The 11,317-nt window shown below is 30.9% G+C and overlaps 2 protein-coding genes across 5 annotated transcripts in view; one reads left to right on the top strand and one right to left on the bottom strand.

Moving 5' to 3' along the window:
• The window catches only part of Klc (kinesin light chain), a 35,415-nt gene extending 28,159 nt beyond the window's left edge, over positions 1-7,256 (top strand). The window contains exons 13-15 of one of the 3 annotated variants that reach the window (XM_065357754.1): positions 5,875-5,997; positions 6,694-6,745; positions 6,859-7,256. In XM_065357754.1, the coding sequence (XP_065213826.1) occupies positions 5,875-5,997; positions 6,694-6,726 (156 nt within the window). In that variant the 3' untranslated portion in view covers positions 6,727-6,745; positions 6,859-7,256. Of the gene's footprint in view, positions 1-34; positions 5,529-5,874; positions 5,998-6,693; positions 6,746-6,858 lie in introns of those variants that run through there. The other 2 variants (XM_065357755.1, XM_065357756.1) reach the window with 2 other exon arrangements.
• A 154-nt stretch (positions 7,257-7,410) lies between these two features.
• Hus1-like (Hus1-like checkpoint clamp component) lies at positions 7,411-9,137 on the bottom strand. 2 transcript variants are annotated; one of them, XM_065356883.1, is made up of 6 exons: positions 8,833-9,137; positions 8,549-8,752; positions 8,367-8,479; positions 8,166-8,273; positions 7,898-8,081; positions 7,411-7,802 (listed from the first exon to the last, which is right to left on the bottom strand). In XM_065356883.1, the coding sequence occupies exons 1-6, from the start codon at positions 8,882-8,884 to the stop codon at positions 7,633-7,635; spliced, it is 831 nt and encodes a 276-aa protein (XP_065212955.1). In that variant the 5' UTR covers positions 8,885-9,137; the 3' UTR covers positions 7,411-7,632. The 2 variants fall into 2 exon arrangements, with proteins under 2 accessions (XP_065212955.1, XP_065212954.1); XM_065356882.1 differs by having other exon boundaries at positions 7,411-7,805; positions 8,833-9,129.
• Positions 9,138-11,317: the final 2,180 nt, after the last annotated feature.

The following is an 11,317-nucleotide window of genomic DNA, read 5'->3' on the forward strand; positions in this document are numbered from 1 at the left end:
TATTTTTTTGTGTTGTTTTTCTTTTCTGTCACAGAACGAGGATGAGGTTAGTCGTGTGCAAAGAACACCGTCTGATGTGTTGCAAGCAAGTTTGAAAAAGAAATTGTTCAACGCGTTAGGAATCAACAACTAAAATATAGTTATTATATTGTGATAATGTGTAATTCTGAGGGTTTCCTCTTTTATAGGATTGTTGTGTTACGATGTCTTTTTTTTTTACATTTTATTTATTTTTATCTTCTCTTTTCCCTCTATATATTTTTAAAAATTTTTTTTGTAAAGTGGCTGTACCTACTTTGTATGTCGTTCGGTAAAACGAACGTTAAAATTTTTAGATTTTAATTTAAACTATGTAGTGTTACAGGAGCTCAGGGTGTCTGGTGAGTGGATCTGGATGTATTGCTTAGGATTTAGATGTGATTGGGTGCCATTTTAAGAAACCATGTTGAATGATTGAGTTGCCTTTCTCTAAAATTGGAGGAGTTCAATTTGACGTTGAAATGACAAAATTTCTGATATTTTGCGAATTGATTTTCTAACTTTTTTTGTGGTTTGATTTTCAATTTTTTTTTTTTTTGGAAAGTGAGATAACGCATGAAAAAATTGTTGTGAAATAGTGTCGAAAAAAGGGGATGAAAATTTGAGTCTGTCTCTGTCCCCCCCCCTCCCAGTGGCCAAAAATTTAATTATCATCAATTGGTGACGGTTTCAGTCCATTCTGGAGCCTAGTGGAATTTTTGATTTTCCAATTTTTAAAAAATTGCCATGAAAAAAGGTTAGAATGAAATTCGTTAGCTTCCTTAAAGTGTAGCTACACCTCTTCTTGGTCGTTTAGACACAAATTTTCAAAATCTGTTTCTGCCCATTTAAATTTAAAAATTTTCAGAACGATCGATCGACCCTCTTGAGCTATTCAGGAGCCTTCGACAAATGTTTTGAATTTCTTACATCTCGAAAAAAACAAAATGAAAATCGAAATTTGAACAGGTAGAAACAGTTTGGGAAAATTTGTGCAAAAATCAATCAAAAATGGCCGCAAAAATGTGTAATCCTGGTTCATAAGTGCTGATTTTCATTTTAGCCCTTTTCAAGTAGGACAATTTTCTCAAAATTGAAAAAATCCAGAACTTTGATGAAAGGCTCCAGAACCTTTTAAACTACCATCAATCGATTTTAGAGGTGGAAAACATGTAAAATAGAAATCAAACTTTTATATTACTCGCTCAATTTTGATCAAATTTTGATTTTTTTCAAAAAAATGTGCCTTTTGAAAATTTTTTTTTCATAAAATTTCAGCTTGTGTAAATTCTCAAATTTTTTTTGCAGGGCTATATCAAATTTTGAATGAAATTGAAATTGATCTATCTTAGTAGTCTAACCCCCCCCCCCATTTTCACCTCTGTTCATATTTGTAATAATTTTTTCAACTGCTAATAATTCCTCTAATTTTACTGACAAGAAACATGTTTTTCGAAATTTCTTTCGTCGTTAAAGGTAACACCGACCTATGACTGTACGCATCCAAATCTGAAAGCTCGTGATCCACTTAACAAACACCCTGTAGAAGGATAAATTTTGACTGTGTCGTTACCAGAATTTCATTTTAAATGATTTATGAAAAAAAAGTTCGGTATTTTTTGTTATCGATAAGCTTTTGTTGGCTTAATACTTTTTAAAATTCGTTTTAATCTCTTATCATGTTCTGATGACGTTTATCGACTGCGATTGATTATTTTATTTTATCATTTTTACCTTATTTGTCTCTTGAGGAGAGGATGAGTGAGGAATATTTTCAATAGACATACCGACTTATTGAGATCGATTATGAAAACCAATCAATTATTTTCTGTGATGAATTAAGTACCTATCGAGTATTCAATTTAGAAACTGATTGATCGACAATTCAATTTTGAATTTACCGTTTTATAATTCGATTTTTCAAGTCTAATTTTCGAGTCGATGATTCAATCGGTCTTAGGTAACTAATCGGAAATATTTTTCTTGTTGCTATTCAAATTTTTTCTGCAACTTGGGTATATACGTGCACTTTTTTGAGAAATCAAAAGTTTGTGCTGCACTAGTCAAAATTCGTTTAATTATGGACTGAGGTAGGGAGTATTTTCGAAATTTAGATTTGAGATTATTGCATATCAAAAATATGTTTTTGAGGAGATGAATTGAAGTATTTTTTTCTCAGCTTAGTTCTACGTAGTATCCTTTTGAGGTTATTCAAATTTATAGCGAGTTTATTTTCGTTGATCGATTTTTCTTTTCTTCGAATTCTCGAGTGAAAAAAAGTGTTTTAAATATCAAGATCTAGCTTTTGATCTAATTTTACTTCCAAAGTGTTTTTCTTTTTTTCACTTATTAAAAATGTAGATACCATATCAACTTACATAATAATTATTAACACGTCTGTGATTATTTGTGAAAATAATATCCAAACATATTTTTTTTTAACCATCGAAATAACGGTTATGCGAATTCTTCGAGCGTGATTTTCATCGTTAACATATTTTTTATTTCTGATTTATTTATTAATTTTTCTTTCTTTATTAAAGAAGCATGGAATTTTCTTCGATGTACAGTCACTCTACATTTACATAAGTATTTTTATGTTTGATTATTACCTTACCAGTGTGTATCGACGTGTAATTTTTATAGCGGATTTTCGATGTTTTCTTTAACGATTTTGTACGTATCTAGTATAGGTATATTTGATAGGTAATTTTGAAAGTGAGAATTTTATGTATAATTTCTTTCCTCTGTCGGTAAGTACTGGTATACGATTAGTGATTCCTGGTGAATTGAGTGTTCATGGTTGTGTAGTTTGCTGCCAAGTTCATTGGGTGATTAATGCTCATCGTATGTACAAGTGTAGATAATTTATGTATTGTCAAATTTGAGATTTTGAAAGGGCGATTTTGTCAAATTTTGGATTTTTTTTGGATTCAATTTTTGTGGGTTGAAATTTTTTTATTTTATTTTTTATTTTTATTTGAAAGTTGCTTGTGTAAAATTTCACCTTTTCTGTGTTTAACTTACTCGTATTTGAAATAAAGTCATGAAGTGAGAAAGCTTTGTGACTCGATTTCTTAAAAAATGAAGATTATTACTGATCAACGTTGATCCAGATATTCCTTAGAATTTTCATCGGATTAGATCTATTCAGATTTGATCAGATTCAATATTTTCCTCTTTAATTCAACACATCTAATCAAAGTTGAACAGACCTTTTTGACTTGATCGGATCTGGAGATCTGTACTGATCAGATCCGAACATTCCTCAGAATTTTGGGCTAGTTTTAGATCTGTTAAGTCATGATCTGATGCAATATTTCTCCCTTAGTTTGGCATTTCTAATCAGATCTGATAAGGTCTTCTTGACTTGATCAGGATGGATGAGATCAGATCTGATCAGATGCAATAAATATTTTCCTCCTTGGTTCACTATTTCTGATCAGATCTGATTAGACCTTCTCGATTTGATCAGGTCTGATCAGATCCAGTCATTTCTCAAAATTTTGGCCGGGTTAGATTTGCGACCTGATAAGATCTAATATTTTCACCTTCACCTCCCGGATTCTTAATTCCTATCGATAGGGTTTGTTACATTTTTCTCTTGGAAACTTGAGATTTTTGAGATATTTTTGCCTCAGTTTAAAAATTTTGTTTTTCATTTTTGGTTGCAAATATCTTGAAAATTTAATTTTTCAAACCTTCAGACAAAAACTAACCAACTTTGTATCTATTTTTTCAATTTTTTTTATGCAAAAAATTATGGCTCAATGATCTTAATGAAACATAATAAAAAAATTTCAAAATGTTCGAGTTATTCTATTTTTTTTTCATTTTCATGGTTTAAGATATTCAATACTTACCACTTGAATGAAAAAAAAATCAAATTTTTCAAACTTCAATCACTCAAGGGGATGAGGGGAAGAGGTTAAACATAAAACAAAAAAATCAAAAATTTTTCCTATACATTTTTTCCCAAGCTAAATCCTATTAAACTTTGAAAAAATGTTTAAAATAAATGAGAAACGACCCGTTTTGGTGTAAGTATTTTTTTGCCTCGCTTGTAGGAATTTTTTCATACAAAAATTTCGTTTCAGTTCATTTTTTTGGTAAGATCCTTCGTTTACCTGAAAAATTGATTGATTTTTTTGTCAAAAATTGATTTTTATGGAATAAAGCGAACATTACTTAATGTACAAAATTTGATTTTTTGGGCAATCAAAGGTCCAACGAAAAAAAAAATTGTAATGAGCGAATTTTCCATCAGAAAAGTTCTATCAAGTAGGTATTTCTCTAAAAAACTTGGTTTTCGAGATATTTTTGCTCAAAATCCAGACGATGAAGTTCAACTTCTACCTTCTATCACAAATATTTCAAAAACTTTACGTTTTAGTTGAAAACGAATTGGACGTAGATATAGATATGTAAGTACCTGATAAAAAATCTCATGAGTTGCAATTTTTCCTCATTAATTTTTTTCTTAAGACTCTTTGTTCGTCGTAGAAAGAAATTTTTTGAAAAATAATAATCACTTTTTATGAATAAAAAGTAAATTTTTTGGGTCAACAAACAATTCTAGGTAGTAGGTACCAAAAAAAAAAATGAAATTTTTTTAAGAAAGCAAAACTTATTTTTTGATATTCTCTCTGATTCAAGTTCAGAAGTTCAACTTTTATCCCCTGCCTCAAATTCTTCAAAAACTGAGCTTCTTTGTGAAAAAAAAAATATTGAAGTTCTTTGGTGGGAAATTTTACAATTTATAATTTTTCTCTACATAATTTTTTTCAATGCTTCTTCGAAATCTCAATTTGATAATTCTGTTCACATTTGTGTGTTGTGAGCTGCTGAATCACCCGATGAAAGGTATCAAACTATAGGTGCGTTTATGATTGTCCGTAACTCTTACGGCTTGTTACAGAAAAGTAAAAATTTTTTTACTTTTCTGTAATTTTCTTTGTTCTTTTCTGTAAAACAAAAAGTTACGGTTACGGACAACGTGAACTACGCCATAAGAATTCTTGTATTTTACTTTTCTGTAACAGACCGTAACTTTTATTACGGTTAGTTACAGACAATCATGAACGCACCTTATATCGTTGAAAAATTCGGTACTACCTGACAGTTTTTTTTTCTTCTTCTCATTGTATATAGAGTATTTATTTAACATGCTAAGAAATGTATCGTGTTCAATGACTTATGCTTAATAGCGATATGCTCTCACCAATCGCACAAATTTTTTCTCCCCCTAATTATTTACCACTCTCGATATACTCGATAAATGGACGATTAGTCAGCCTATGTTAAGATTTATTTTATTAAAACGCGTCTACATGACATTTTATTATAATTCTCGTTTTTTTTTTGTTTTTCTCATACTATTTCGAATAACGCTTTTATATTTACGAATTTTTGAAAAACGATCGATGAATTTGGAGAAATGTAATATAACGTTTTGAAAAAAAAAAAAATGATTTTTGTGTTATTACCTACCTACGTTAACCAGCCTGTATTGCACGATCACAATAATTGACCAGCTGCAACGTACTCGTAGTGTTGTATTTTACTCTAACGAAGAAGATGATTAACTATGATATTATGAGCTCATCTTCAATAACTATAGAGCTGTTTAGTACGTTTAATAATTAATGCGAGCCGCAGTTGCTGCTGCTGCTGATGCCGCCTCTCATACCTTTGAGCACCGATATATAGGCCTAGTGCTGTTGCGCGAACCTCCTGAAACGGTGGTAATACTATTTTGATTCAGATGCGTGTTCTTTGCACTGAACCGAACGCAAAAAAAAATCGGTATTAATTTTTCAATGTGTATATTTAAAGAGAATTTTCTTGTTTCTGTAGCGTGGGGGTGTTAAAAGAACCCCACCGTTATCAAAACTTAAAGCTCTAAAACAATCGGGCGAACAATTATTCCAGAGGTTTTCAACCCCTTCGTTGCAACTTGCAACGTCTTCAACGATACAGGTAATGAGCATGTTTTAACTTTTGTTATTATTTTTTTTTCTACGTACCTACGATACAAGTATTTGAAATTATTTCATTTCGAATGAGAAATTGATTAGATTTTTTTTTTAGTTAGCATGAATATGTTTTTTTCCTTTTTTTTTGTTTATTTTGCCGAAGTTATGTTGCGTATTGTGCTTTTGAGTTGCCAAGCTCTTTATATTTTACTTAGAAATGTAGTACGTTCTGGGCACTTGAGCTTGTGTGAATCACGTGTAATTGTTTCCTGCTCTTTGACGATATATAAGAGAAGAGTGAAATCCAAAATCATTTATCTTAGTGTTAAGGTCGTTTAAATTAAATGTAGAAATTAGGTTACGTAACCGAGACACCTGGGCAGTACAAATGTCAAAATAGTAGTGAAAATTTTAACCAGACTAGATCAGAATCAGAATGAACTATGTACACTATTTTCTGGTGGTTGTTTTCATCTTGTTTGGTGTAATGTACGTTACATTCGTTAGATATAGGTACCTAATACATTACATTGGTGTACTGTGAAACGATTAATGGTGGCTTAGGTGACGGTTATGAAAAAATAATCGAATTATTTACTAAATTATGGTGTTGAGGATACGATTAAGTTTAATTGTTATTTCCATGTTGTCGAAAGAATAGTATATTCAATTAATGATGTATTTTTATTTGTTGTTACAGTCTGAAAAGAGCAAGTTCTCGATGAGATCTTAAAGCTGATGTTCGAACAAAGGTATGATTTAAATAATTTTTATGTACTTTTTTATGTTTTTTTTTTTACTCTTAATTTTAAGAATCAAGCATGAATTTTCTGTTACTGAGGTTGTAATTTTTTTTTATTTACAGGTGAATGAATGATTTAACTTAACCAAAGCGTGTTAATATACCTGGTACCCAGAAAATTCCTCCAGCAGCGTGAACTTTTCCATGTGTTGTAGCTCTCGTATAATTACAAATTTATTTTACGACAAAAAAAAAAATATAAATAAAAATCAAAAGTCGGGATATTTTTTTTTTCTATTTTTGTACATTGGTTTTTAAGTGATAGCTGTCTATCATTTGCTTTTTAATTTTACTTACACAGTAGCCAACGAACAAGTTGAATTTGTATGAGTCAAGAAGCACATGAAACGTATCCTGTTTGGATTATTTATTTGTAAAGCTTTTATTTCTTTTGTGTAATTCCTTGATTAATGTATTAAACGTGTTTGTTGGAAAATTATATATTTTTTTAAAATTGCGAATTTGTCTGATTCATTTCATTTTATTTTTTATGCTGATGAGACGAGGAAGTTGGTTTGGAGCTTGGAAGGGAGTATTTTTCAAACCGTTGTTTTCTCAGAAACAGTTGATGTTTTTTCATAAACGAAAAAAATTTTTGAAAGGAAACACTGACTATTAAAACTGATTTTATTTGGTAACAATTTTTTTTTTAAAGTTTCAAATTATAGGAAAAAGAAACACCGAGCAAGTAATTAAAATACAATACATAAACAATATTCACAAGAGTACAAAAACAACTCGGATTTTGGAACAAACATTAGTTAGTACATACAAATAAATAATTTTTAATTTTGAACAAGAGATTATCACAGATAGAATGGAAAACAAACGTAATTCTCATTCATCAATTCCTAAAAGATAATATTTTAATTGGAATCCGGTATGGCTCAAACATAAATTCAGCATATGATTGGTGACAATGTTGCAAACCATTGTGCTGGGATTGATTGCATCGCACGTAAGGAATTGAGACAATTTTCTGATATCCACACAAACCGATGCTGAATCTTCTACAATCAGAATATCTAATTAGTAATTATTCACAACGGTCAACGATGGTATGATGTAGTAAAATTACGAGGACAGTTTTTCCAATAAGTACCTGAAGTATTAGATGATTGAACGTTCAAGTCTTTAAAATGTGTTTCAATCGTTGCAGTTGTAGCTTTAACCAGTAATGAAAGAGCACCATCGGTTGTAGCGTTGATGATGACTTTATTATTGATTTTTTTCAGCTTATCGACTATATTCTTGAGAACCCTCGTGTTTGGCATCTGTGTACTTATCTGTAAAAATACTAGATTAATTTACGTATATCGAAATTGAACGAATAATTTCAGTCTAAACTGCATCCACGAATAAATAATTACATTAAAGTTATCAATTTCTGGTTCTTGATAATCAACCCAGTCTTGTTTCGATACCAAAGTTACCGGAACATCGTAAATACACATTTGAGAATTTGAATTCGAAGACGCCTGCAAACAATGAAGATATATGTGAAAACTCAAGACTCTGATTAGGTACTACAAATGATCTTCAAAATGAATAATAAAACTAAACAGTCTTACCAGTTCCAATTCTAATGTAATACAAGGAGATACTTTATGAGTAAGTTTAATTTTCAACGAAACAACGCTACTGCCTCCTCCTCTGATTGAACCACAAGAAGCTGCCAACATATCTGAAAAATACCACAGAAGATGATAGAGAAACAAACCAAACCATCAATTCAGCGAAAAACCAATCGTACCCGAGTTGAAGTTCAAGTAAATTTCATTCTTGTCTGTATCTCCTACCATTTCGTACGCATTGAAGAATTCATTCTTGTGTAAAATACACCAGACTGATATTTTATAAGGAATACTGTGCTCTTCAGGGACAATAAAATATAAACGATCTGCACATATCCTGAGAACACAGTTTTTAGCCAATTTCGATAACGTTGTGATGATATCTGTAATGTAGGAAATAATGGTACAAAATGCTTTTTATACGAACAAATGCATGCTGAATTCGTAAAGATTTAATGCTCACTTGAAAACTGACGCATGGAACCGGCTTCCAACAGCTTAGCTCGAAACTTCATGATTTCAAGTTTTGAAAATTTGCAGTATTGATGTTTTAAAGTTGAGGTTTCGTGGTGATACTAAATTTTGTTCGATGGGTGTATCTATTTCTTGAAAAAACCATCGGCGAGTGGAGTTTTTTTTTTTGACAAGATCAGTAAAGTAATTATCAATTCAAATTCAAAATCAAAAATCAAAATGCTTTGTTTTTGTTTGTTTTTTTTTTCAAAGAATTGAAATCACTGTTGTAATCGGTAAGATGATAAATTACCAAGTGAAATGATTGGGTAATTTTGTCAGCTTCAGTTGCAGAGACTGCAGATGGAAAAGAACGGTGAAGGGAAAGGGAGGAAGAGGAAAGGGAGGAAGAGGAAAGGGAAATGAAAAATTTGAATTTTCAGACGCGAACGAACGAAATGACGTCCATTTTCATTTTTCTGATTTTTAACAAATTACCAACGGATGGGATGGCTACGAATGGCCATTTCAGATTTTAAAAAACGGTGGACCGGCGGAGGGCAGGTCCGTCATCATACTTCAAAAGTTCAAAAGCTTAGTTCAAAAGTAAAGTGGGTAATGTTTTTTATGTTTCCTGCATTCTGATTTGTAATATAATGTTATTTTTTCTTTTTTATTTGCAGTAGGTATCAAAAACGGAAAAAAAATTCTTCAGAAAGGGGCTACCTATTCCAATTCCACTCGAAAATTTGCCCAATAAAGGAAGTGACCAATCACCAAATTCATAATATCAAGATAAAAGCTTGGTAGGAAGACGAAGTATTGTAAAATATGTAGTTTCTTTGGTTTATTTATCACTAACAGTCAGTAGCACTTGTTTTAAATTTCCACTACAAAATTCAATGAAATCATAATTATATGAAACTGATGTCAGTGAATTTGAATAATGAATGGAAGTATAGGTATTGCACTTTTACTTATACAACAGGATCAAAAAGCAGTTTGCCTTCGTTTTTAAAATAAATTGACCAATGAACATGTTAATTATGGGAATTCAAAAATGTCTGTAAAATTAGCTGCTCAGCCATTGAGTTGTATACTGTAGCAGACGCTATCAATTTTCTCCGCATTCAAGGAGGTGCAGACTTTGAAAATTCTAGAGAGACTTTCCCCAAGGGAATGCAAAAAATCAAATGAAAATATAGAATATAAAATTTGAATCATCAATTAGAGATCAAAATTTGAATACGTCTCCAATTAAAATAATTGAAAATATTTTTAAAAAATTAAAAAATAGAAAATAATATTTAAAAGAAATGAAAACTCTCCAGCAAGCTTTTTTGGAATAGAAATGGACATTCGTGATTTTTGAAATGAGTTAAATTATAAAAATTGGAAATTAAAAATTAAAATTGATCCCTTTTAAAAAAACGTGGAAAACGAATATTTTAAACAAAAAACAATAATGAATAATTTGTAAGGCTTTGTATCAGGTAAAGCAGCTACATGAAGCATTGTAATTTGTAGGTACTTCTGAATGTCTGAATACATTTTTGGTGTTCTAGTATATGTTAGCGGATGTAAGTATGAAAAACAAAGATTGCCTACTGGATGAAAGAGTCGACATTGGCGTCATTGCCTTCTGAATTGTTGTCTGGTGGAATTGTCTCTTCTAGGCTGATAATTGCAGTTTCGAAGCACCCCTTCACATATTGTATCGTCGTCTTTTGCAGCAGCAAGAATGATTTGCATTGTAAATATCTCTGTGTACTTGTTGTTGAACTGGACAGTAATTAAAATTTAAAACCCATCTTCGAGCCTTAGTTTTGAACTTTGCTTTACTAAAGGGCATTGTCTTCAATTAACTTACAATTTTTCCATTTTGGAATCAGTCCACCTGCCTACCTTTCACAATTAATGTTGTTAAATAGAATAGTATTCGTGAGGGAAAAAGTAGATACAAAGAGTGGCGCTAAAGTTAGTATTGTGATTTTCTAATTAAAAAGTTTTAGTTTTTTGTAAAACAATCAAAAACATATAAGCATCCTAGAAAAAAAACCAACGACATTATGCGGATTAGAAATTAATTCTCTACAATTTTCATCGATCTCAATTTTCCATACAATGCTTCATTTCCCCTCCAGACGGATTTTTAATTTGCAAACTGCTTTTTATAAAAATTGGTCTGGAGGCGGAACGAACCATTCTAATATGGAAAAATGAGGTTGATGAAAATTGAAGAGAATTAAATTTCCAATCGACGTAATCTTAATGTTTTTTTTTCTAGTATGTTTAGTTTTTGATTTTTTTTACAAAAAAACTAAAACTTTTTGAAATTGAAATTTGAAAATCGGTATATGTACTAACTTTTACGCTACTCTGTATGTGTATTCTATTAGTACCTATACCATTAGAAGCTGTAACTTCTTCCACTTGTTAGCTGTTGTTGAGATTCTAATTCCTCAACAACCAATTCTAACTGAGATGGCAGCTGT

This window comes from Planococcus citri, chromosome 3 (genome assembly GCF_950023065.1).
Source record: "Planococcus citri chromosome 3, ihPlaCitr1.1, whole genome shotgun sequence".
In the NCBI taxonomy this organism is placed as follows: Eukaryota; Metazoa; Arthropoda; class Insecta; order Hemiptera; family Pseudococcidae; genus Planococcus; species Planococcus citri.

Excerpts from the sequence above, each read along its gene's own strand:
- Hus1-like (XM_065356882.1), bottom strand. The coding sequence starts at position 8,884 with ATGAAGTTTCGAGCTAAGCTGTTGGAAGCCGGTTCCATGCGTCAGTTT. Across the intron at positions 8,480-8,548 it reads TTACTTGAACTTCAACTCGG|ATATGTTGGCAGCTTCTTGT; the intron begins GTACGATTGGTT and ends GGTATTTTTCAG. Across the intron at positions 8,082-8,165 it reads CAGAAATTGATAACTTTAAT|ATAAGTACACAGATGCCAAA; the intron begins GTAATTATTTAT and ends GTATTTTTACAG.